Below are 27990 nucleotides of genomic sequence, written 5' to 3' on the forward strand. Positions count from 1 at the left end.
TTGTTAGATTTTGTCTGATGAAGAGAAGAGGAAACAATACGACATGTATGGGGAAGAGGGCTTAAAGGAAGGTCGTCAAGGTTCCCATGATGACATATTTTCACAGTAAGTAGATGACTGATCATCTAAATTAGCAACTTTTTAGATGTATTTTAAATATATTTTTAACAATTGTTTGTGACCAGTTCTACACTCTACTCTGGAATCCAAGGAAGATTACATTTATCAAAGAAATACTGAATTTATTTTCACTTGCCAAAGAAACATGTTTTAAATTGTCACAGTACAAGGTTGAAGCACAGGGCTAATTTTAAACTAGAGCTAATTGTGTAGCCATCAGAAATGTGAATAATAAGCAGTATGTTTTTCCCCCCCTTCACTGTCTTTACCCAACAGCACAACAGCTGTTTGTGCAGCCTCCCTACTCCTAGTTGACATCATTTAATTTAGCAAGGTTAAAGCATTGAACTTGGAAACTCCTTGGTCTTAATGGGTCAGAAATGATAACTTAGCTACAGTCTATCTGGAGAGACTGCCATGTCTGTAAATGTGATGCCAAATTTGACTATTTATATATTCTTATTTCACACATTGTTGCTTGTTCATATTAAATTATCTTGTTTTCATACAGTTTCTTTGGGGATTTTGGTTTTATGTTTGGAGGAGGCCCACGGCATCAAGACCGGAACATTCCTCGAGGAAGTGACATTGTCGTGGACCTTGAAGTTACGCTTGAAGAAGTATATTCGGGAAACTTTGTGGAAGTAAGTATTAAAACAAAACAAAAATGTTGTGTCTTGTAATCACACTATTATGTACTATTCTGTACCTGTCTAAATATTTTGATCTCTTGTTTGCTGATTACCTCAGGACACGTTGTTCTTATCCATTTATCACCATGGTCAGGTCACTCTTAGCAGCATGTATATTCTGGTGAAAAAGGTTAACAGTTAATTTAGAAGAGGAAACTTTATGAATTGTTTTTCTTAAAGTTTGAAGAATAAAGATCAAAGATCGTTGATCTCCATTTGACAGTTTTGTGTAAGGAATGGCTTATGAGTACTAACCATCTAAAATAACAATAGCAAGATAAAAGAATCATCAAGGTAATCTGTTGAAATGACTGCAAAATTGGCATACTTTTTATTAACTTGAAATAGTTGTGAAAATTGAGCCTTCTTTGTTTTAATGTTAGATGTGTAGTTATGCAGTTTCAGACTTCTGAAGTGCTGTTGTTTCAGACTTTCTGCTACAATGCTTATTTGCAGGTAAAGGGACCCAGAGGGCAGGAATGTTGGCCTGTGCAATTGTCCAACAAATTTGAGGCTCTTTCGGCTTGTTTGGATGAGATTGGGGGCTGAAGGATGGATGACCAAAATGCCCATGGTACCGGAAGCAATTCGAGTGGAGGAGCCAAAAGGAATGTAGTGGTCATAGAGGACAGAATAGTCAGGGGAATTGACAATGATCTCTGAAGCGAAGGAAGTGAGTCCAGACAGCTGTACTGTCTGCCTGGTGCCAGGATTCAAGATATCTGTTCTGGGCTAGAGAAGAACTTGCAGTGGGATGGGAACAGTTCAGTTGTCATCTCTCTGTAGGCACCAGTGACATAGGCAGAATTAGGAAGGAGGCACCAAATTAAGAAGCACGAACTCAAAGGTGGTAGTCTCTGCATTACGGTAAACAAGGTTAAAGGGAATGAGTGCATGGCTGAAAAACTAGTGTGGGGGCAGTGTGTTCTGGTCTGTGGGATAATGGCACCAATACTGGGCAAAATGGGATCTGTACTAGTTGGATGGCCTGCACCTGAATTGTACTGGGACTGGTGGAAATCACATAACTAGGGATGGAGAGCGGTTTTAAACTGAATAGTGGGGTCAAGGGCCTAAACTTGGGAAGTTGTGGTGAATCAGTGGGGCAAAATGCAACAGAGGAAGGAATTAATGTGGGAAATGGCAAACAGACAATGACAGGAAGGAACAGAGAATGCAGATTCAAGACCTAATCAGATACAACTCAGTTATAAAAATAAGAGAACAAAATTGAAGGCACTGTATTTGAATGCACATAGTAATTAAGACAAAATAGATGAACTAGTAGTTCAAATTGAGATAAATAAGTATGAACTAGAGGCCATAACTGAGATTTAGCTGCAGGGTGACCTAGATTGGGACCTGAATATTAAGGAGTATGTTATGTTTAGAAAAGACAGGAAGCAAGGAAAGGGTGGTGGAGTGGCTCTCTTTAATTAAAGATGACATTCGTACAAGAGAGAGTGATGACTCAAATTCAGGAAATCAGGTTACAGAAACAGTCAGGGTAGACATGAGGAATGATAAGGCGAGGTTGCTTGTGGGAGTTCTTTACAGGCCCCCAAGCAGTAACCATATGGTATGACAAGGTATCAAGAAAGAAATAATGGGAGCTTTTCAAAAGACAAAGGGGATTTTAACCTACGTATAGACTGGGAAAAAAACAGATTTGATGGGGGGGAGTGGGGAGTAGTCTAGAAGAGGAATTTGTTGAATGTTTTATGGACAGTTTCTTAGACCAGCATGTTATGGCACCAACTAGAGAGCAGGCTATAATAGATCTGGTTTTGACCAATGAGAGAGAATTAATTACTGACCTCATAGTGAAAGCACCTCTGAGTAGCAGTGACTATAATATGACTGAATTTTACATACAGTTTAATAGAGAAAAGTGTGGGTCCAGGATTACTGGTTTGAATTTAAACAAGGGCAACAATGAGGGCTAAAAGCAGAGTTAAAGTGAACTGACAATTTAGATTAAGGGATAGGTCAATAGAGATACAGAGGCAAAACAATTATGGGGATATTCCAGACAGTGCAGAGTAGAAACATTCCAAAAAACAAGGATTCCAAGGGATTGACCCACCATTCCTGGTTAATTAAAGTCAAAGATATTATTGATCTCAAATAAAAGATAATAATTGCACGAGAATAAGTAGCAGGTCAGAAGACTAGACAGAATATTAAAAAAAGCGAACGCAAAAAATTACTAAAAGATTAAGGAAAGAAAAATTGGAGTATAAGAAAAAATTAGCCAAAATTATAAAACAGTTAGGAAAGTTATCAATATTTAAAGAAGTTAACAAAGTACGTATTGGTCCTTTAGAAAATGAATCTCTGAGGAATTAATAATACATAACAGAGATGGCAGACGAATTGAACCAATACTTTGCACTGGTCTTCGCTCAATAAAAGTAGCATTCTGGAAATAGCATTAAATCAGGAATTGGAAAGGACGAAGGAATTCCAGAAAATTACAATTGCCAAGGAAGGAGTACTGAGTAAAGCGTTTAAACTCCAAGTTAACAAGTTCCCAGGTCCTGATGGATTTCAACCTAGAGTGTTAAAAGAAGTAACCACTGAAATAGTTGATGCATTTGTTTTGATTCTAAACTCCTTAGATCTAATGAAAGGCTTGGAAGTTAGCTAACATAACTCCTTTTATTTAAAAAGGGAGGGATGTAGAAACCAGGAAACTACAGCTTAATATCTGTCATAGAAAATGTTGGAAGCTATTATTAAAGATGTTAAAATGGGGCACTTGGAGCATGGCTTTGTGATAGGGAAATTATATTTAACTAATTTATTGGACTTCTTTGAAGAAGTAACCTGGGGTCTTATGACACAGTGGTAGTGTTCCTACTGCTAAACACGAGGCCCAGGTTCAAGTCCCATCTGCTCCAGAGGTGTGTAATATTATCTCTGAACAGGTTGATTGGAAAATATAAAAACGAAGGAGTAACTTGTGCTGTAGATAAAGGAGTACCAGTGGATGTATTGCTTTTATAGTTCTAGAATGCATTTAATAACGTGCCACATCAAAGATCATTGTGGAAAATAAAAGTTTGCAGTGTTGGTAGTAACGTTGGTATGGATAGAAGATCAGCTTGCTAACAGGAAGCAAGGAATAGGAATAAATGGGTCTTTTTCAGACTGGTAGGATGTCACAAGTGGAGTGCCACAGGGTCGGTGCTGGAACCTCAACTTGTTTATATAAATGATTTCAATGAAAGGATCGAAGGTAAGGTAGCTACACTGTCTGTTGACACAGAGGTAGCCATTGAGTTGTGAAGAAGATATAAGGGGTATCTAGGGAATACAGACGGGCTAAGTGAGTAGGCAAAGATCTAGCAAATAAAAGTACAAGGTGGAAAAAATATGAAATTGTCCGGTTTGGCAGAAAGAATTTAAAAAAAAAAAAAGCACTATCTAAATGGTGAGACTGAAGAGCTGAGATGCAGAGGGTTTCTCGGTGCATGAATCCCACAAGGTTAGTATGCAAGTACAGCAAATATCTCTGCCTCCTCCAGTGGTCCCCAGCATTACAGATACCAGTCTTCGGCCAAGTCAAATCATGTGGAGTGAAATCAAGAAATGGTTGGAGACACTGGATACTGCAAAGGCTATGGCCCTTAACAATATTTGGGCAATAGTACTGAAGACTGGTGCTCCAGAACTTTCTGCTCCCCTAGTGTGCCATCAAGGAGCCCAGCAAAACTGGAATCAATGGGTGTTGGAGGCAAACTCTCTGGTGGTTGGAGTCACACCTGACACATAAGAAGATGGTCGTGGTTGTTGGAGGTCAATCATCTCAGTCCCAGGACATCTCTGGAGGAGTTCCTCAGGGTAGTCTCCTAGGCCTAACCATCTTTAGCTGCTTCATCAATGACCTTCCCTCCATCATAAGGTCAGATGTGGGGATGTTTGCCGATGATTACACAATATTCAGCACCATTCACGATTTCTCAGATATTGAAGCAGTCCATGCTCACATGCAACATGTTATGAACAATATCCAGGCTTGGGCTGACAAGTGGCAAGTAACATTTGTGCCTCACAATGCCAGACTATGACCATCAACAATAAGAGACAATCTAACCACCACCCCTTGGCATTCAACAGTGTTACCATCACTGACCACGCCCCCCCGCCACTCCCACTGTCAACATACTGGGGGTTATTAGTAACCAGGAACTCAACCGGACTCACCACATAAACACAGTGGCTACAAAGAGCAGGTCAGAAGCTAGGAATACTGCAGCGAGTAACTCGCCCCCTGACTCCCCAAAGCCTGTACACCATCTACAAGGCATAAGTCAGGTGTGTGATGGAATACTCCCCACTTGCCTGAATGAGTGCAGCCCCAAGAACACTCAAGAAGATTGCTGCCATGCAGGACAAAGCAGCCCACTTGATTGCCACTACATCCACAAGCATCCTCTCTCTCCACCACCGAAGCTTAGTAGCAGCAGAGTGTACCATCTGCAAGATGCACTGTAGAAAATCAACAAAGATCCTCAGACAGCACCTTCCAAACCCACGACCACTTCCATCTAGAAGGAACAGGGCAGCAGATATATGGATACACCACCACCTTCAAGCCACTCACCATCCTGACTTGCAAATATATCGCTGTTCCCTCACTGTCGCTGGGTCAAAATCCTGGAATTCCCTCCCTAACGGCATTGTACGTCAACCCACACCAGGTGGACTGCAGTGGTTCAAGAAGGCAGCTCACCACCACCTTCTCAAGGGCAACTAGGGATGGGTAATTAATGCTGGCCAGCCAGCAATGCCCACATGCCTCAAATGAATTTTAAAAACAAAGTAATCAGGAAAGCTAATACGATGTTATATTGCAAGGGGAATTGAATGCAAGAGTAGGGAGGTTATGCTTCGATTTAAAAGTAGGATTCGTCAGACTGTGTCTGGAGTGCTGTGTTAAGGTACTGATTACCATACTTGTGAAAGGATGTTAATGAGTAGGAACAAATTTAGAGAGGGTTTGCTCAACTAATACCTGGAAAGAGTGGATTGCCCTATGAAGAAAGGCTGGACAGGCTAGGCCTGTATCTTCTTGGAGTTTAGAGAAATCAGAGGTGACCTACTTGAAACACAAGATCCTGAGGGGAGGGGACCTGACCCAGGTGGATGCTAAAAGGATGTTTCCTCTTGTTTTAGAATCTAAAGCTAGGGGTTCTAGTTTAGAAATGAGGGGATGCTGATTGTAAAAAAGAGGAGGAAATTTTTTTCTGAACGTTGAGAGTCTTTGGAATTCCCTTCTTCCAAAGGCATTGGATGAAGAATCTTTAAATATTTTTAAAGCATATGTAGAGTTGAGGTTAAAACCTGTTCAGCTTTTTTTATTCCTTCGTTCATGGGATGAGGGCATTGCTGGCTAGGCAGCATTTATTGCCCATCCCTCATTGCCCAGAGGACAATTCAGAGTCAACCACACTGCTGTGGGTCTGGAGTCACATGTAGGCCAGACTAGGTAGGGACGGAAACTACCATCCTTAAAGGGGCATTAGTGAACCAGATGGGTTTTTCCCCTGACAATCGATTCACGGTTATCATTAAATTCTTAATTCCAGATATTTATTGAATTCAAATTTCACTATCTGGCATGGCGGGATTTGAACCCAGGTCCCCAGAACATTATCTGGGTCTCTGGATTAACAATCCAGCGATAATACCACTAGACCATTGCCTCCCCCTTAATGACCTTTTGTTGAATGGTAGAGCTAGATTGAAGGGCCAAGTGGCCAACTCTTGTTACTTGTTCGTACGTATTAATGAATTAATTTTGCTGTTGTGTGGAGTCAGTTCAAAATGTACAAACCAAAACAAAGTGGAACATTTGCCTCAACTTAAATATTGAATTGAGAATAATGGTGCTATTTCAATGTATTCATGTCAGGGGTAATTAATCTTAAGACATTCGCAGTCTCCTTTTGAGAGAGCCCGATTTGTCTACTTCATTTAAAACTGGCATTGTTGACGCAGCAGACGACTGATCCAGACATTGAATAAAACCTAATAAAACTGCCGGACTAATTACTTTCTATTGAAAAATGACTAAAATGGGTGTTTAGATTATTGCTACCTCTGTGATAGCTAATCTTTAATACATCATTTAAAAATAATTTCTAAAATTCTATAGATAAATGTTTCAAGAAATATACAGCTAAAACTGTTTAAAATAAAAACAACTTATCATTATTTATTCCTTCATTAGAATGTAGAAAAGCACGAACATAGTTTTGCTTCTACTGTGGTTACTCAATGAATAAAAGTTTGCCTTTTTGTTGAAATGTTAGCTCGGTTTCTCTCCCCATCAATACTGCCAGAGCTGCTGAGTGTTTTCAGCATTTTCTGCTTCTACTTCCTAGGAAAATACTTAATCGAAAGACAAAAATGTCACCTAATATATCCTTTAAAGTATTGCTGTGAGAAACCGAGTTGAGTGGAAATTATTTTGTTGTTGCATCTGTGTACTGTTAGGTTGCAAGATTATATCTTGACAGTAATGTAGCTATATACTTCAGGTTTGAAGGAATAGTTATTTGATCATTAAATTAATTTGAGCAATTAATGATTTGGACTTGGAACAAAATTGTACACTATTGTTCTATATTTTCTGTTGCGATGCTCAGCCTGATTTGTATTGTAACTTGATAGACCTTTTGTGCAATATAATTTAGAAACCTACAAAAGGCAAAAATTGAGCTTTTTGAAGAAGTAACAAAGAGGGTTTATGAGGACAGCGGTGGACATGATCTATATGGACTTCAGTAAGGTGTTCAACAAGATTCATCATGGTAGACTGGTTAGCAAGGCTGGGTCACACAGATTACAGGGAGAACTAGCTATTTGGATACAGAACTGGCTCAAGGGGGAAGACAGAGGGTGTTGGTGGAAGGTTGCTTTTCAGACTAGAGGCCTGTGACCAGTGGTATGCCATAAGGATTGGTGCTGGGTCCACTGCTTTTCATCATTTTATATAAATGATTTGGATGTGAACAAAGGAGGTGTGGTTAGTAAGTTTGCAGATGACACCAAAATTTGAGGTGTAGTTGACAGTGAAAGTTAATTCAGTACAATGGGATCTTGATCAAATGGGCTGAGGAGTGGCAGATGGAGTTTAATTTAGATAAATGTGAGGTGCTGCATTTTGGAAAGGTAGATCAGGGCAGGACTTATACACTTAATGGTAAGGGCCTGGGGAGTGATGCTGAACAAAGAGACCTGGGATGCAGGTTCATAGTTCCTTGGAGGTTGAGTCACAGTTAGACAGGATAGTGAAGAAGGTATTTGGTATGTGTGCCTTTATTGGTCAGTGCATTGAGTATAGGAGTTGGGAGGTCATTTTGCAACTGTACAGGACACTGGTTAGGCCACTACTGGAATACTGTCAGGTCTCCCCTGCTGTGGGAAGGATGTTGTGAAACTTGAAAGGGTTCGGAAAAGATTTACAGGGATGTTTCCAGGCTTTGAGCTATAGGGAGAGGCTTATAGACTGGGGCTGTTTTCCCTGGCATGTCAGAAGCTGAGGGGTGACCTTTAAAGAAGTTTATAAAATCATGAGGGGCATGGATAGGGTAAATAGACAAAGTCTTTTCCCTGGGGTGGGGGAGTCCAAAATTAGAGGGCATAGGTTTAAGGGTGAGAAGGGAAAGATTTAAAAGGGACCTAAGGGGTAACTTTATAATGCAGAGGGTGTGCGTGTGTGGGGAATGAGCTGCCAGAGGAAGTGGTGGAGGCTGATACAATTATAACATTTAAAAGGCATCTGGATGGGGATATGATTAGGAAGGGTTTAGAGCAATATGGGCCAAATGCTGCCAGGTTTATTTAGGATATCTGGTTGGCATGGATGAGATGGACCGAAGGGTTTGTTTCCGTGCTGTATATCTCTATGACTCTCTGTAATTAGGGTAGTCCCAACTGGAACGTATTCTAGATATCATACCACTATTGTGAATTTATCACTTGTCACATCACTTATGAATTTCAGCTAAAATTGAACAAATGTTTTCTTGGATATGAGGAATTATGTATTTGTAGTTCCTAAATAATGTAAGCCTTAAATCTGTTTTTATCACTTTTCCTCTCTCTTCCTCCAAAAGGTTTTTGAAATCTTGAAGAACGTAGATAAGGAGAATAGCAAAGGTCTTCTCCCTAAAGTTGGGGTGTTCAAACCTAGGGGGCATATTTTCAAACTGAGGAAAAATATTTAAAGGACATGAGGGGTAAATTTTTTTTTAACACAGGTTAGTGTGAGGAATGAACTGCCAGAGGAAAAGGTGGATGCAGGTACAGTTACAATATTAAAAGACATTGGATAAGTATATGAATAGGAAAGGTTTGGAGGGATATGGGCCAAAGGCAGGCAGGCAGGTAGGACTAGTTTAGTTTGATGTGGAGGTGCCGGTGTTGGACTGGGGTAGACAAAGTCAGAAGTCAGTCCAACAGGTTTATTTGAAATCACAAGCTTTCATAGCGCTGCTCCTTTGTCAGGCCTTCAGGACTTTACCTGATGAAGAAGCAGTGTTCTGAAAGCTTTTGATTAAATAAACCTGTTGGACTATTATCTGGTGTCATGCAACTTCTGATTTTAGTTTGAAAACATTGTGGACTAGTTGGACCGTAGGGTCTGTTTCCATGCTGTATGACTCAGTGATTCCTGGGGAAGAATTCAACTGGTATTTCATTTTAAGGTGTTATTTTGTACATGTCATATTTATAACCTTGTTTTGTAGCCCAGTCTTGTGGTGCACTAGCAATGTCCCTACCTCCCTGAACCAGGAGGCATGGATTTAGGTCCCGCCTGCTTCAGAGGTTTGCTGTAACATCTCTGTTCAGAAAATATTTTAAAGACTGAAGTTCGGCACTTGTACTGGAAGGCAGTAGTTTAGGTTCTCACAATCGTTTCTGTTTACTGCTCTTCTGCTACCCATTCCAAAAGAAAATCATAAGGGTCCTGAGGTCAATTGTACTCCTGCCCTATTTTCACTATTCTGACTGAATGTAGCTACATTGCCAGATACATGTAATGTTCCTGGTCTATCATCTAAATTTATAGTTAATTTGTCCATTGAGTCAACGAGAGAAGGAGAAAGACTCTGTGTCTGAATGCCTGCAGGTGATGTAAAGGTAGTAAAATATGTTGTATAGATGACGTGGGAAGAATACAGTTGGATATAGGTTGAGTGGACAAAAATCTAGCAGATAGAATATAATGTGGGAAAGTGTGAAGTTCTTCATTTAAGGAACCATAAAAAGCAGAATATTATTGAAATGGAGAATAGTTGTACAATTCAAGTGTAGAGAGATTTGTTTCATTGCACGAGTATCAAAGAGTTAGTATGCAGGCCATGGCCCCTCTAATTTTTGCTGCTGGTGTGTGGACCTCTGTGGTCCATACGTGGCAGTAACTTCTGGAACTGGAAGTCAATACACCTGTACACTGGCATGCATGGACCCTCCAAGCAGTTGCATGACTTAGAGGGAACGTTGTATGCAGGTACAGAAAATGATTAGGAAGGTTCATGGGATGCTATCCTTTTATTGTGACAGGAATTGAATGTAAAAGGATGGAGGCTGTGCTTCAGTTGCATTAGAGGCAGTTAACAGGAGATTTACAAGATTGATATCTAGAATGAGTGGCTTGTCTTACGAGGAAAGATTAGACAGCCTGGACTTGTTTTTATTGGACTTCAGAAAAGTAAGGTGAGATTTGATTGAAGTTTATTAGGTCCTGAACTGTCTTGATAAGATGGATGTAGAAAGGATGTTTCCTTGTGTGGGTGAGTCCAGACCAGGGGACATTGTTTTGTTTGTTTTTTTTTAAATTAGCGTTGCCCTTTTAGGACAGATATGGGAAATGTTTCTTCTCAGGGGCTATATGACTTTGGAGCCCTCTATTTAGGAGTTTGGGGGGCATTGAATGTTTTTAAGGCAGAGGTAGATTGGTTCCAATACCCAACAAGAATGTAAAGTTAAAAAACGTGGAGCTAGAAAAGGTCAGACAGCATTTGAGGAGCAGGAAAGTCAACATTTCGGGTTGGAACCCCTTCTTCAGGACTGCTTACGATGGTCTGAACGTTACCTGGAGTCCATGGGGGATAAGCCGGCTGCATTGACAGGCACTGAGGAAGGAGACATGGCAGTAGTATTGAGATTGCTTCAGAATGTAGTTAAGAGTTTTGGGGCAGAGGGGTTGGAGTGGGAGAGAGACTCACTGAGCCCTCTTCAGAGGGAGGAGGAAATCCTCTTCAAGGTGGGCATCCTTAGAAGCTTCGCAGTATGGTTTTCAGTGGTTTGGAGACGGAAAGGACTGCGAATGCTGGAAACTAGAGTCAAAAGAAGGTTTCTGATCCGAAACATTGACTTTCCTGCTCCTCGGATGCTGTCTGACCTCCTGTGCTTTTCCAGCTCCATGTTTTTTTGACTGTAGCTTCCAGTATCTGCAGTCCTTTCTGTCTCCAAGAATCTAAAGTTTTCGGAGGTAGATTGGAATGTGGAATTCACAATACCGCAGATCTGCCATGATCGCATTGAATGTTTAAGCAAGCTTGAATGGCCGACTTTTGCTTCTAATTCATGCGTTTGTAAAACAAGACAAATCACTACATCAAACAATGCCTTTTAAACTCATGACTAGTATTTCAAGGACTAATTTTAAATATAACTGGAAAGCAATTTTGTGAACTTGACAGGTTGTAAGAAACAAGCCAGTGGCAAAGCAAGCTCCTGGAAAGAGGAAATGTAACTGCAGACAGGAAATGAGAACCACACAATTAGGCCCTGGAAGATTCCAGATGACTCAGGAAATGGTTTGCGATGAGTGTCCCAATGTTAAGTGAGTATTGGTTTTAACATCTTCAATTTGCTGGGGAAAAAACGATTTGTCAAAGCTTTTTGTCTTGCACTCGTTTGGATAATTCACAAAGGAAAAGTAAAGGTGTTTTTGTAAATTACCACAAGTTACCTTTTAATCTAGCTACTTATTAAGAAATCTCACAGACAAACTAGTATTGAAATAATAATTTAGACTTTATTGCATGTAGCAACCAAAATAAGACCACTCAAGTAAACAAGTTGAAGCCTCGCAACTCAGCTTGACTATTACTGATTAATGATGTCTATCTCTCGAAGAGTCCAGGTTCAGTCCTTGTGCTGTATTGATCTTCAGAGTTCTACTACTGAATTGTTCTGGTGTTGGATTCTTATAGAATGTTCTCTGTTTCAAATTTGGTGGTGTGACATTATTGATGATTGAATAGATTCTTTCATCCACAACATTGACTACTCTCCTGGAGACATCAAGTCTGTAGCTTGACTTCTTATCAGAAGTAGCTCCCTGTTCCTTGTTACAATTGGGGTTAGCTGTCTGTTTTAAAACTAGCTTTTCCTGTAATTAACCCTTTTACTTCAGAATCTTCCTTCTGCAGGCAGACTTAATTGCCCATTTGTCATGAGGCAGCAGGTTGTCAAGCAGTGTTGTCTCCTCTTTCCCAGGAAACAAATTCTTCTTTTCAGGGATGGTTAATGAGCAAGTTGCTTCTAATTCCTTTATAACAGCTTCTCCTTGTCCCTTCTATCTCGTAAGTTTATTCCAGTAAGAGCTATTGCTGATTCTTTCAATCCATGAAGTTATTAAAATTCTGAAGTTCACATTGTCAAAGGGAAAACAACAATTATACAAGGAGGAGAGTGCTTATTAGTTGGCAAGAGTACTTGGAGTGGTAGAGATGTTGCCATGGAGCATGTACCAGTTAATGGTAACTGACAGCAGCCAATGCATGCTGACAGGTCATTTGCTATGAACTGAAAAACAGTACTAAATCTTTTTTTTTTGCGAGTTGAAATGGGCTTGTACATGTTCTATCGAAGCAGAACAAGGCCCTGTGTATTAATACATGTAGCATGCAGTACATGTAAGTACGTCATACTGCAATCTGACTGTCCCAAGTTGGTTGTCAACATAATTCTTTGCAGTGATTGAGCAGATGTCGTCGTTCTAATCTCCATTCTCCTCTTATGTGGTATGAATGGTGTTTTCCTTTACATTTACTATTTTTCTCACTCCCAATTGCAAAACAAAAAGCTTCAACAAATCTGTCTTTTTTGGCAGTTCTAGAGTTCTGCACTACTGACTAATTTCAACTTAATATTATTTGAGAGCTCTATCAATAATATTTGTCACATTTTGTCCAAAAGGTGTCATCACAAGCTGAAGTACAAGTAATAGTTAAAAGGAGTTCTGTCTCTTTTTTTTTTTTTTAAAAATGTATTCCTTTTCATTTCAATATTTAGGCTTGTAAATGAGGAGAGGACGCTTGAAGTGGAGATAGAACCTGGTGTTCGGGATGGAATGGAATATCCTTTCATTGGAGAAGGTATGGTTGTGAGATAGTATATTTTTGTTGGACATCAGACTGCACAGGAGTTCCCTCGCTATCGTAATTTAGGCATGCTTTTAAACATAATAAAATCTCATGCTGACAAGTGGATTTCCTTTGTTTAAAAGTAAATGACAGCCTATACTCAGTTGATACTTTAGGCTTCTTAGTGCCAGTCAAATCTTATCTGTCCATTTTCCTGTCACTTCATCTTTAAAGGAGGGGAACAGGAGCCGCATGGAAGGCTGGTCAAATGGGTATACAGCTTTTCTTTCCACTTCGACACATCCTGTGTTATCCCATGATTGTATCCTCTTTCCCCAGCCATTCATGTTGCACAATGTAACAAGGTGCATTAACTGAATAGTTAGTTCAGTTGTCACCTGCATGATGATAGCACCTGGATCTATCTCTGTCCCACTAATCTGTCCCAATTTGAGAGATTGCTTGCCTGACATGAAAAGTAGAAGTTGACGTAGGAGTAGGCCATTTGGTCCTTTAAACCCACTCCTCCATTTAGTTGGGTCATAGCTGGTACTCTCTAATCTATTCCAGCAGTTACCTTCTCAAAAAATTTTAATCGATTTGTCATAAACCCATGCTGACTTTGATTAATTGTTAATGCTTTCCAAATGTTCTGTTACCATGTCTTTTATAGTAGACTGTAGTAATTTGCCTACTACTGGTCTGTACTCCTTTTATCTCTTCTTCCCTCTCTTTCTAAATCGTAGAATATCATTTGACCCCCTCCAATCTGTAGGAACTACAGAGTCAATAGAACTTTGCATGGCCACTTAAAATGCATCCAATATTTTCAGGGCTAATTCCTTTAGTACCCTGCAATGTAGATTTGTCAGCCTTTAACCCCATTAATTTCCCCAGCACCATTTTTGTAATACTGATTTCCTTCAATTCTATTCTGTTACTGATCCATGGTTCCCTTCCATTTCTGGAAGACTATTTGTGCCCTCTTGTGAACGCAGAGGTAAAGTATATATTCAATTCTGTCATTTCATTGGTCCCCAACTTCTGACTGTGAGGGACCTACATTTGGTTTTACTAATCTTTTTCGCCTTCGCTACACAGAAGATTTCTGTCCGTTTCTATGTTGCTAGCAATTTTTATTCTTTTTTTTTCCTTCCCCCTTTTCGATGAAACTTTTTCAGCTCTTTTGCTGAATTCTGAAATGCTCCCAATCCTTGGGTTTGTTGTTGTTTTCTGGAAATTTGGTATGTTTCCTCTTTGAACACAATACTATCCAAAACTTATTTTGTAAGTCATTGTTGAGCCACTTTCCTCTTTCATTTTTGCACTAGGCAGCAATAACCAATTCATGCACGCATTCTTTAAATATGAACCATTGCCTATCTACCGTCAACCTGTTTTAGTTCTCAATCAATCATTAAATTCTTGCTTCATATTGTTAGTTCCTTGTTGTTTCGATTCAGGACTTTAGTTTCGGAATCAATGACTTCACCCTCTATCTTGATGAAGAATTTTGTCATATTATCATCTCTGACATCTCTTTCTTCTCTCTCCTCCTCCTCCTCCCCATCTAAAAGAAAACACAGAACTGCAGATTCTGGAACTCTGAAACAAAAACAGAAATTACTGGAGGAAACTCAACAGGTCTGGCAGCATCTGAGGACAGAAAGCCAGAGACAACGTTTAGAGTCTAGTGACCTTTCTGAAGTGTCAGTGTACTCAAAACATTAACTCTGTTCTCTCTGTACAGATGTTGCCACACTTGCTGAGTTTCCTCCAACAATTTCTGTTTATGTTCTTCCAGTCTAATATTGGAGACCTGTCATGTGACTTTCACAAAACAGACTTTGTTCTCTCCAGCTGCTTGCTAAGATAAAACCTGATGGTTTATAACCCAGGTGAACTGAGTTTCCAACCCCATAGCCTGTCTGTCATAAAACAATTTGCTTCCATCTCTCAACACTAACCACTTGAACTTGTACCAACTCTGTTTTGGAAATCTTTATCTCATGAATTCTCTCTATTTCACTCCCAAATGATGTTCTGGTTGTTTGTTTCTGTGCCCTTGCTGACCTCCTTTGCTTCCTCCATGTACTGGATTAACAAATCAACTGTAGTTTGTCCTTGCCGTAATCCTCCAGATCCTTCAATCTGGTCACTTGCCAGCAGTTGTTAGCCCTCTGTCTTTAGCCCTTGTTGATCTTGCCTTGACTACTGTCTGGTGTTCCCTGCGTTAGTGTTTTGCTATACTACTTTTCCATGCTTCCAAAACTCCTTACTTTTCAACTATCCTTCTCGGTCTCCTCTTGCTATTTCTACTCTGTGGTATGTTTTTACATATTTTAGTTGTTTAAAGGCAATGCATGACTAAACACTGTTATAAATATAAACTAGTATAAATCTGACACCAAATGTTGCTGTTATCCAAGCAAAAGATGACATTCTGTTCTCTAGCTGAGTTAACAACATTTTGAAATGCTCAATGGCTTCCATGGTTGAGCAGATTAGCCTGCCCACAGCTTTGGCATGAATTCAAGGGTTCAATGCGGTCAGGATGCTAATGTAGCAGAGGGAATATAATTGTATTTCTTTTTTCTGAAAAAATTGCAACCAGCTAAAGCAGTTTGGGGTTTTTTCGTCCCACCTTGGTTTAATTTTCACAGGCCTTTTAAGTGAATCCTACCATTTCTGCTTCAAACAACTGGATGACTGTGTAAAGATGCAGATTGATTTCAATGCTCATTGTAAAGTCCCAGTTATAATTTTCAAAAGAGAAAGTGGTGGAACAGGGACAGTGTATGCTGGTCCTAGGCCTAACCAATTAAGATTAAAGTAACTACTCATGTCACAGATAAAAGTCAGGCTTTTGCTTTTGTTAAAACTCAGGACAAGTGTTCATGTTCTTGGCAGAACAGAAATCTTGTGTGATGACTGGCCCATTCTTGACTTCCTTCTCCACTTGCCCTCCATTAAGGGATATTTTCCCCTTTCTCTTCCCTTGCCAACCAAAGTCAATGATAAATCAAAATTACAGATTACATTTACTGGCTCCAGGGAGGATGGCACCATAGAAAGGAATCATCACCTGATGAACAATGGATTAATGAAAACTACTTTTTCAGATGCAGTTTTACAAAGAAAAGTCAAATGTTTGCACTTCCAGTTGCAACTTCCAGATTGTCCTGTTTTTATAGTTTTTGCTCTTTTTGCTTATGTGATGTAAGGTATGTGGTTTGTACATATTTTAATGTTTCTTTTTGTAATTTTGGACTTATGAACTAATATCATATGGGCTTGTGTTACTGAAAAGGCTTAGTTAACTTGTATTTCTGTAACCATGGTGATTTTCTTTTAAACAATGTTAGAGAATCTTCCTGGAGAGTAATATGATGTTACATTGGGAAAGTTTATGAGCAAACAAAGTCAACTATTGTGCATGGGTTCAGTTTGAAAGGTTGGGGTTTGATTTTTTTTTCTTGATTATGGAAATGCCTCCCTAACCTGTTCTTCCTCCCACCTATCCCCTCCTCCCACCTCAAGCCGCACCTCCATCTCCTACCGACCAACCTCATCCCGTCCCCTTGACCTGTCCATCCTCCCTGGACTGACCTATTCCCTTCCTAACTCCCTACCTACACTCACCTTTACTGGCTCCACCCCCGCCTCTTTGATTTGTCTGTCTCCTCTCCACCTATCTTCTCCTTTATCCATCTTCTATCCATCTCTCCCTATTTATTTCAGAATCCCCTTCCTCTTCCCCCATTTCTGAAGAAGGGTCTAGGCCCGAAACGTCAGCTTTCCTGCTCTTCTGATGCCGCTTGACCTGCTGTGTTCATCCAGCTCCACACCTTGTTATCTTCAGTCTGGGAGTTATAACTTATGCAGTTATAACCTCATTGGAAGTCAAAACAATAGGAAGTGTTTTTGTACACCAGCTTATCATTAGATTAAAATATCAATTTGAAATTGACCAGTTGTTACAAAATATGTACTTTAACTCCTGCTCCCCTCCTAAAAAAAACTTCCAAACTCAATTGTCTGCTTGAGTTACAAGAATTCTGAACCACAAACTTTTCCCGTAGTGTTTGTAATGGTACTGATTATAGTCTGGAGGATAGACTGCTCCTGTTGTCTTCTGCACGTCATATTCCACCTTTTTGAGATATAATGCTTCATTACCTTGTTGTATTATCTTGACCTATTGAGATCTGGCAAAAATAAGGGAGGAAGGTTGAATGTCCATTGAAGCACGAATTCATCATGTGCTGGTAGAAAATTCTACGCTGCATTGCTTCCATTTCTGGGCTTCTCATACTCTTCAACTATAATTAGGTTCGACTTCTGATTCTTTTTGTAGGTGGTTATATAGTTTCTGATGTTGCAGTAACAAAGTTTTAATAGCATCTATTTCACCTTTCACATGCTTTAAGTATTAAAGTACTTCACAGTGAATTTGACACTTTAAATGGTCCCTGATTTTGTTGGTTACCTGGCAACCAGTTTGCACCTAGTAGGTTTCTGTAAGCTTTAATGAATTAGGTTATGAAATCATTTGCTCTTGCGCATGTGCCACAAGATCTTTAGCAGCAACCTAAAGAGGCAGGTGAAGCATTTGTTTAATGTCTCATCGAAAGGTAAACCTTCTGACAGTCCCTGAAGTGTTGTCATAGTTTACCAATTGAAATGGGATTTGCAGTTGTGACCTGCCTTGGTTGAATGTAGTATTGTTGAACCAGGCCAGCACTTTAACTGTATGAATATTTTCGCAGGGACAATGATGTATGTGCAAGTGCTAACATGAAGATTTGGCAGCTTGCCTGGTTTTATATAATGCTGCCAGAAACAGTATTGGTTTCAGCAAATGGGTTTTCTATTTACAAAGCAGGTACCTTTTTCATGTGTGAAGATTAAGTTGTACATTGTGTTTTCTCACAGGTGAACCTCACATAGATGGAGAACCTGGAGATCTGAAATTCAGAATAAAGGTTTTAAAGTAAGAAATTATTTTATTTACTACTTTATCTAAGACTAATGGCACAAGTGGGGAATTTCAATTTTCTTTTTGTCAAAGATATCCAATTTTCTTTTCACAAAGCACCAGTGGTAGTTTGCTAAAATTTTCTGACTCAGGTCTGGGACTTGGAATACAATATTTAAAGCCTCTTAAAACTTACATACTGGAAATAACCGGTTAGGAGGTTGGGAAGGAGAATGACTGATGAAATGGTCAAAGAGACTTTTATAAAGTAGGCAGTATGTGGGGAAATGTAAAGACTTTTCAGTGAAATGCTGAGATCCTTGAGTTCTACCATCGGTCAGTTTAGAAAAATGTAAAGCACTGGGCTGAAGCAAGTTTATAAGGATAGGAGAATAAAAGCTGAATGAGACTGATGGAGTTTTGCATGTGTTGATGTTTGGAGTGAAATTCCAGGAGCTGAAAAACCTATTCACCAAATGTTACCCAAAAGTGATGCAGGTTTTTTCCATGGACACGTAGCAAAAGGTGAGGAAGGTGATACAACAGAGCTGTTGGTGGATGCTCTTTATAATGGCTATGAATCTCTGTTTTAAATTATTTGGAATTCATGCTCTTTGTACAGGCAAAATTACTAGCTTTTATTTGGGGATGAACACAAATGTGTTGGTTTTACTAATTTTTACTTGTAGAAGTTCTGACTCCATGTATCTTAATGGCCTGAACTTGGCTAAAGAAGGTAAGACATCAAAGTTTCAACAGGGCAGAAAGATTGGAAATATAGTAAACTGTCTAGAATATAATAGCAAAAGGTAATGATTGTGAGCACATAACAGATTTTTGAAATTAGCAACCAGATAATTGTCCAAATCGGGGTACCACGCTTTAGGAAGAACATCAAGGTTTTGGAGGAGATTTTCCAGAATGTTACCAGAGACTTGACTAAATAATTTAAATGCAATGAGAGAAAAGAAGTTAGGATACCTTTTCCTCCAAACAAGAGATGGCTATGGGTTAGTAATCAGAAGTTAAATATAATATCATTTAGCAGAAAAATTAAAATATATTCAATGAATTTGCCAGCTCTATCTGGTGGTAGCTGTTCAAACAGCTAAGATCGAAAAGGAATTGAATATATATTTGTAAAAGTGAAATGTAGGGATATGGGCGTGGACCAGAGGAGTAGGTCTAAGGACTAATTGAGTAGCAGTTTCAAAGAGCCGGACAGACATGATTAGTAATATTTCTTCAGCTGCTTTGATCCTATGAATCATTTCAGTTATTTGCATGTTTAATAATTTGGTAGGATTTGGGCATCACAAGATTGGTACTTATTGCCCATTGTTAATTGTCCTCAATGCTGGAGGTGAAGCAGTTTCTTAGACTCTTAGTGCTTTTAAGTCATGAGTTTCAGGAATTTGACCCAGAGACTTTGATAGAACAATGATAAATCAGGTTAGTATGCGACTTGAAGGGAATATGAAAGTGGTGATCTTCCTGCTTGATTGCTGCCCTTGCTCTGCAAACAGTAAAAGTCATGGATTTCGGAGATACCATCAGAAGTTTTGGCAATTGCTGGAGTGCATCTCAGATGCTGGACACTAGCCATGGTGATGGTAGGAAAGAATGTTTAAGATGCTATGTGAAGTTTTTTTAAAAGTTCATCTTGGGATGTGAATGATGGCCTCTTTAATTTATTCACAAGATGTGCATTGCTGGTTAAGCTAGCATTTATGTCCAGAGTGCTGTTAAGCATCAACCATATTGCTGTGTGCCTGGAGTCACATGTAGGCTAGTTCTGGTAAGGAGGCCATTTCCTTCCCTAAAGGACAACATTTACAGCCCATCCCTAGTTGCCCTTGATGTGGTGGTGGGTTGTTTTCTTGAACTGCTATAGATCCATAATGCTCTTAGGGAGAAAATTCAAGGATTTTGTCCCAATGACACTGAAGGAACAGCAATATATTTTCAAGTTGGGATGGCGAGTGGTTTAGAGGGGAACGTGCAGATGATATCGTTCCCATGTATCTACTGACCTTCTTCTAGGTGGTAGTGGTCGTGGGTTTGGAATGTGCAGTATAAGGATCTTTGAATTTCTGCAGTGCACAGGTGGAGGCAGTGGATGTTGGTGCCACACCCACAAATGTAGCAGGCTGCTTTGTCCTGGATGATGCCATATTTCTTGAATGTTATTGGAGCTGCACTTATCCAGGCAAGTGAGGAGTACTCCATTACACTCCTGACTTGTGCCTTCTAAATAATGGACAGGCTTTGGGGAATCAAGAAGTGAGTTACTCATTACAATGTTCCTAGCCTCTGACCTGCTGTTGTTGGGACTGTATTTTTATGGCTAGTCAAGTTCAGTTTCTTGTCAATGATGGCCCCATGATATTGTTAGAGATTCAATTTTGCTAACACTGTTGAATAGCAAGGAACAGAGGTCTCTTATTGGAGATGGTCATTACCTGGCATTTGTGTGGTGCAAATATTACTTGCCACTTGTCAGCCCAAGCCTGATACTGTGCAGGTTTTTCTGCATTTGTACATGCTTCAATATCTGGGGAGTTGCAAATTGTGCTGAACATCTTGCAATCATCAAAAAAAATGATGGAAGGAAGGTCTTTGACGCAAGTGGGGAAATATGCACCTAAGACACTACCCCAAGGAACTAGGGCTGTTGTGCTGTAGTGGCAACGTCCTTATCTCTAATCAAGATAGCCTGAGTTTAAGTCCCACCTTCTATGGATGTGTGTAATAACATTCTGAACAGGTTGATTTTAGAAAATATCTACCTTAGGAGCTCCTGCCGAGATCCTGGAGCTGAAATGACTGATTTCCAGTAAACACAACCATCTTCCTGTGTGCCACATATGACTCCAACCAGTGCAGAGCTTTTACCCTAATTCCCATTGACTTGTTTTGATCGGGCTCTTTGATGCCACAGTTAGTCAAATGAAGCCTTGGATGTTAAGAGCAGTCATTCTCATCTCGCCTCTCAAATTAAATTAAGCTGTCCTGATCATGTTTGAATCATAGCTGTCGTGAGGACAGGAGCTGAGTGGCCCTAGCAGAACCCAAATTGAGTGCTAGTTACTGCTTAAGTGTTGCTTGATAGCATTGTTTATGACACCTTACTGCTTTGAGTAGATTGGGATGATATTTGGCCTCAGAGATAGTAGGAACTGCTGATGCTGGAGAATCGGAGATAACAAGGCCTGCTGTATTCATCCAGCTCGACACCTTGTTATCCGTGATATTTGGCCTGCTTTTTTCTGAATCAGACGTTCCTGTGCAATTGTCCACACTTTTGGGCAATGCCAGTGCTGTTGCTGTACTAAAATAATTTGACTAGGGGTGTGGCGAGTTCTGGACCACAAGTCTTCAGCACAGTTGCTGAATATTGTCAGGGCCCATAGCTTTTTTCAGACTATAGTGCCTCCACCAGTCCTTGTTATCATGAGGAGTGAGTCGAATTGGTTGAAGCTGACTACTGTGCTGGGGACCACTGGAGGATGCCAAGTGGATCATCTATTTGTCTCTACTGGCTGAAGATTTGGAATGCTTGAGCCTTAACGTTTACATCTATCTGCTAGGCTGCCCCATCATTGAGGATACTTGTGAAGCCTCCTCCAGTGAGTTGTTTAATTGTCCACCACTATTCAGGACTGCAGTCCTGAAGATCTGATCTGTTTATTGTGGGATTGCTTAGGTCTGTTTATCACTTGCTGCTTTTGCATGCAAAGAGTCCCACTTTTGTAGCTTCTTCAAGTTGACATCTCATTTTTAGCTACGTCTAGTGCTGCTCTTGGCATGCCTTTCTGCACTCTTCTTTGAGCCAGGGTTGATCCCTTGGCTTGATGGTAATGGTAGAGTGGGGGGATATGCTGGGTCATGAGGTTGCAGATTCTGTTGGGTGTAAATTCTGCTGCTGAAGGCCCACAGTGCCTCATGGATCTCACTTTTCAGTTGCTAAAAATGTTTGAAGTCTGAGCCGTTTAGTATGGTGAGAGCACCCCACAACATGCTATAAAGTATTATCAGTGTGCAGGAAGGATTTTGTCTCTACAAAGACTATGCTGGTGGTCATTCATCTCTAATTCATGGACAGATGTATCTGAAGCCAGCAGATTGGTGAGGACGAGATCACTTGTGTATTTCCCTCTCATTGGATCCCTCACCACCAGTCTAGCATCATGTCCTTGCTGCTAAGCCAGACTTGGTGATGAACATTGTACAAATTGCTACCTTAAATCAATGACAGCAAAGAAAACATTTAAGATTAGTTTTCATATTAGTTACTGTGTTTTATTTTAGGCACCCAATATTTGAGAGACGGGGTGATGACCTCTATACAAATGTCACAATTTCATTAGTGGAAGCATTGATAGGTTTTGAAATGGTCATCTCTCATTTGGATGGTCACAAGGTAAGAGGATTGTAATTTATACATGCCTTTATTTCTTAACAATAGACAGAATTGCCTTTATTGAGAATGGAGAATGTTCAGCACATGCTGATTTCTAATAAATGTAGTAAAATTGTAGGCTATTCAGTCAAACATTCACATGGAGTATTGTAATATTCATCATAATGTCTATAATGAGGCTAATTTCTGAAAGGTAGTAAATTTTACATAGCCAACATTTGGATGCTTGATGTTTATCACTTTCAAAAATTTGTTTCTGATTCTATTTTGCCCCTCAGGTCCAAATAGTTAGAGACAAGATTACAAAGCCAGGTGCAAAAGTATGGAAAAAAGGAGAGGGTCTGCCAAACTTCGACAACAATAACATTAGAGGTTCACTTATAATAACATTTGATGTAGAATTTCCCAGGGAACAACTTACTGGCGATCAGAAGGAAGGCAAGTACATTAACGTGCTAAATTGTATCCTTTCAGCTGTGAAACTTTCAACATTGTCCTATCATAGGTGCATTCAGAATGTAGCAATAATGATGGGATATTGTTTTTGCTCTGCATCCATTATTCACATAGAAACGAGTATTCCTGCCACCAAATGGGGGAAAAACTCAACAGTCAGTTCTTTGCTGTGTCATTTTTGATCAGTGATATTCTTTTCTTCCCTTCTCTTCCCCCCACCCCCCACCCCATTCCATTACATGTGTGTTTGTTTTCCACCTGTCTCCAGTGCCATTGATTGTTATGTGCAAATTTGCCCCAAAATCTTTCCCAGAACTCAACAAGGGGTACATTTGGGTTCTATTAGCAAAGGCTCATGATCCAAGTTGTTTGACTTCTCAATACTAATTACTGCATTCGATACTGACATTGATCAATATGACACTCCATTAATATTATGTTAATTCAAGTAGTACCTCCACCCCAGTGACCACACCATAATGACTTCAGGAACCTTAGATTTATTGACTTTTGGATCCTTTATGGATGTATTAGTTCATTTTGCTTAAACTGGAATGATAAAATTCATCTGATTAAAATCATTGTTGTGCTAGCTACTATGACAAACGTACAAATTGTGAACAGGAGCAGGCCATTCAGCCCCTCAAACCTGCTCCACCATTTGATAAGACCATGGCTGATCTGAATGACCTCACTCCACTTTCCAGCTTACCTTGTTAGTCAACAATATATATACCACTGTCTTAAAAATAGTCAATGACCCTGCTTTCTGGGGTGAAGAATTCCACAAACAAATAGCCCATTTTTTTAAAAAGATCCTCATCACTGTTTTATAAGGGGTCACCCCTCATTTAAAAAAAACCCCTAATTCTGATCTTCCATGCAAGAAGAAACCTCCTTTCAGCATCCACCCTGTCAAGTCCCTTCGGTTCTTGTATGCTTCAATAAAACTGCCTCCCAGTCTAAACTCCAGTGTATACAGTCTAAATCAATCTAGCCTTTCCCCGTAAGATAACGACCTCCTCCTGGGAATCAATTGAATGATCTTCTGTGCACTGTTTCTAATATTGTTATGTCCTTTAGTAGAGATCATTGTGCACAGTCGTCCAAATGTGATCAAAAACTAATACCCTGTACAACAGTAGCAAAACAATGTGCTTTTTATTGCAAAGGGGATTCTAAATAAACAGCATTCCAGTTTCCTTCTAGTCAATGGCTGTACCTACTAGCTAACATTTTGTGATTCATGTGCCAGGACACTCGGATCCCTGAGTTATAGAGTTCCACAATCTTTTTCCGTTTAATTAATATGCTGCTTCTCTCTTCCTGCCAAAAAGAATAATTTCATATTTTCTCACATTATACTTAAGCTACTAAAGTTTTACCCACTCAATAACATCTCTTTACCCCTTTGCAGACTCCTCAGGTCCTCTTCATAATTAAGTTTGCTACCTATCTTTGTGCCATCAGCAAATTTAGCAACCAAGCATTCAGTCTCTTCAGGTACAGACAGTACAGATGTAATTGTCTAGGATCACATGACCTGCCACAGCCTAGGGCCAAAACACAGCCCCCTTCACCCGTCATCTTTTTATTATGTTAACTGACTTATTTTTACCCTAATGTGATTAATAAATCATACTTGGTAATCAGCTGTATTACTTCGAGTAAACCATAATACTATTAAAACCAGTCAGCAGACTGAATTCCTAGCTCTTTTAAACTTGCTGGATTGTGTTCTCTTTGCGCTGATTTTACCATAAGGCCTCCACTGCCCTTCATACACTCAGCTCACCAGGACATTCCTCTCTGCATTGCTTTTACAGTGAAGCCTCTGCTACTTTTCATGTGTTTTGTTTTCTAAACTCGCCTGGTCTTCCTCCATGTTACGTTTACAATACACCTTGATTCTATTCAAATCTCTATAAAAGACCAAAGCTGCTGTGATAGTCTTTGCAAATGTTAACAAAACAAATCTGAATTTCATCAGTAATAATCTAGATATAATAGTTTCTTTGTTCAGAATAATTCAAATTTTAAATTAATTAACATGAACCTTTTTAACCTTTCAAATATGGGATTTTAGATTTCTTTGCTTACAAAGATCAACAACCTATGTAGAGAAATGTAGGTGCACATTCACTTCATTCTGAAGCTGTGCATGGGTTGACTGACACGTTCTGCAAAAACTCTTTGCTTAAATCAATGTAGACTGTCAACACAAAATGGCTTTATAACTATTTGCTTTTTCCACTTTGTAGGTATAAAGCAGCTGCTTAAACAAGGACCAGTGAAAAAAGTGTACAACGGACTTCAGGGATATTGATGAAAACGCAAATGAAACAGACTTTCATGTGATACTGAAAATTTAACTATTTATTATGAGGTTTCTAATGTTGAATGTATTTTTTGGGTTGGAAAAGAATTGCTAACATTTTGAAAAACTGAAATCTCTTTGATTCTGAGCAGCACAAGATATATATTGAAATTTTTATTTTGACCTTTTCAATTTTTTGTCTCCCTGCCCCAAAAAAAATTGACTCTGGCCAGAACAGCAAAATATGTTAGCATTTTAAGATGACTGGATATGTTTCAGTTTTTATATTCTAAACAGAAAAGGCAAACTGTAAACTTCTCCATCTTTAACCATGTTCTGTTACTTCTAAAAATGTTAGGTATTATGGTGGTTTAATTTTTTCTCAAGAAACAAGTGTATTGATTTCAGTGCAGTGTCCAACTTTGTAAAAATTATTCAGAAGTACTTAAAATTTGTGTTCTGTTATTTTTGAGATATGAGGGGGCCAAATATTGCTCCAATGGTCAAAGCAATTTGGTCTCTGTAATATCTGAATATGAAGAATACACCATATAGATTTGAACAAAATTACCATTTGATTTTAATTTGTCACTCGCTATAAATTGACATTGAAATTTTGAAAGGATGGCACAGTTTGAAAATGACACTCTGTACAGTACATTGTCAAATTGAAAGTTAAACAGTAAACAACATTGTTATAAGGTGCAACTCATCAGCTAAAATTGACTGGGGAGGAAAATGCATCCTGCTGTAGACAGCAGGACCTATGTATTTCATTTTTTGTATTTTGTTGTTTCAATTGAAGACTTGGAGTACTGAAGTCAATTGTTTCAAATTAAATTCAACAAAAAATGTTGAATGTGTGAAACATGGTGGAGTCTAGCATAGTTCTTCTAATAGATTAGAAGAATGCTGATTAACTTGATCTCTACAGATACTGAGGATTTTTTAAAGCTGCAATTAATATTATTTTCTCAACTGTACCTACTCTTAAAAAAAATGAGAAAATGACAATTGTACAGATTGCACATTTCAACGCTATAGTTGGGTTAGAAAGATCTTTCAGTCAAACTTTAGTTTGGATATAGCATTGCATTAAAGGACCAGGTGCACTGCACACAAGGATGAATACAGTTTAACTGTATTTTCATGTAATGCTTCACTTATTATGTAAACCTTAAACAAAACAGTATCTGTCCACTTAATTGAAACATACAAGCAAGCAATTGTTTTTAGCATCCTGTTTTCATAGTCCAGGATTGCAAAATCTTGATCTGCTACTAGATCAGCAGAGCGCTCTGTTGCTGTTCAATGTTTTTCAAAAATTGTATTTGTGCACTTCCAAATTGAGTTAATTGTTTTCTTAACTTCTACTATTCAAGGTTTGATTGTTTGTTTTTCTCATTACTTCAAAGTACCAAACAAAAATGCAACAAAATTTTAATTCGAAAAGGTTTGATGTGAAAAGCAGACATTCTTCTAAAATTGAACATTTTTTGTATATATAGCTAAATAAAAGATTTAGTTGAGGCATTTTTGAGAAGCTAACATTTTCACAATGAAAAGTAGAACATTTTGCAACTTTTTTTTTTTAAACGTCTCCGTAAAAGTTGTGCAGAAAATTGGGTGATCTGCAGATATTTGGGTTGCTTTTGATGTCCCTACAGTGAATATACCAACACTAAATTGAGAGGCTGTATACACAATACAAATGGTCTTTTACATATACTTATGAACAAACCTATACATTTTGCTTTGTTTTGTTCCGGGCACTTTCTATTGTGCATAAAATACGTGAGTGTTCATATTTAACAAGATGATCTAGTCGGATACACTGGCTGCAAATGTAAATGCTAATCATTACCATTTTAGTGTAGCTCAGTTAGTAAAAGTAAATTACAAACTTATTTGTACTAAGCTGTTTTATGAACATACAGATTATACAAGAACTCTTTTAGGGGTGGGGTGGGAAACAGATGTATCTATAATTGAAAGCAAGGGTCAGAATTTTTTTTTTACAACAAGATGCTTAATTCATAGCTCTTCGGTATTGCCACTCACATTTTATAAAGAAGTCAGTCTAAGGCAAAGCGTCTCAAATTGTGGGTTCAGTCAACATTTTAGGGGTCTCAAGCTCCAACTGAGTGCTTACAGCTGCATGGTCCCTGTAATTCTTCACTTTTTTTAATACCGAATTCTTTTAATACCATAACTGTTCTTTTTTAGGCCTGATTTACAGCAATGTTTAGCCATTGAAAAGGGGTCACTGAAAAAAATTTGAGATGCACTAATTTAAACTGTACCATATAACTTGTGATTGAGTGAGGAATCGCTTAAACCTGAGATAAGGAAGGAAAGTACAACTTGCTGCCGCTTGTTATGAAAGCAGGTAACCATCTGTCAGGAACAAATAACTATATATGCAAAAAAACAAAGATTGCCTTAAATATCCGCAAATTAGATTTATACCATTTGGTCCTACTTGGTATGTACGGACTAAAGAATACAGAGTCCTGACTCTCTATCAGTAAATCCTGATCTACCTAGTGCTTTTGTATATGTTGCAGTCATCCAAGTGAATCTGTAATGTTAATACAGCCAGATCTATTGTT

At 38.9% G+C, this 27990-nt stretch overlaps 1 protein-coding gene across 1 annotated transcript; it reads left to right on the plus strand.

The window, feature by feature from the left end:
* On the plus strand, window positions 1–26246 carry dnajb11 (DnaJ heat shock protein family (Hsp40) member B11). Its single transcript, XM_048599001.1, has 8 exons — window positions 1–105; window positions 632–764; window positions 11534–11676; window positions 13134–13216; window positions 18140–18197; window positions 22494–22605; window positions 22884–23043; window positions 25323–26246. The coding sequence occupies exons 1-8, from the start codon at window positions 44–46 to the stop codon at window positions 25385–25387; spliced, it is 816 nt and encodes a 271-aa protein (XP_048454958.1). The 5' UTR covers window positions 1–43; the 3' UTR covers window positions 25388–26246.
* Window positions 26247–27990: the final 1744 nt, after the last annotated feature.

This window comes from Rhincodon typus, chromosome 7 (genome assembly GCF_021869965.1).
Source record: "Rhincodon typus isolate 14 chromosome 7, sRhiTyp1.1, whole genome shotgun sequence".
In the NCBI taxonomy this organism is placed as follows: Eukaryota; Metazoa; Chordata; class Chondrichthyes; order Orectolobiformes; family Rhincodontidae; genus Rhincodon; species Rhincodon typus.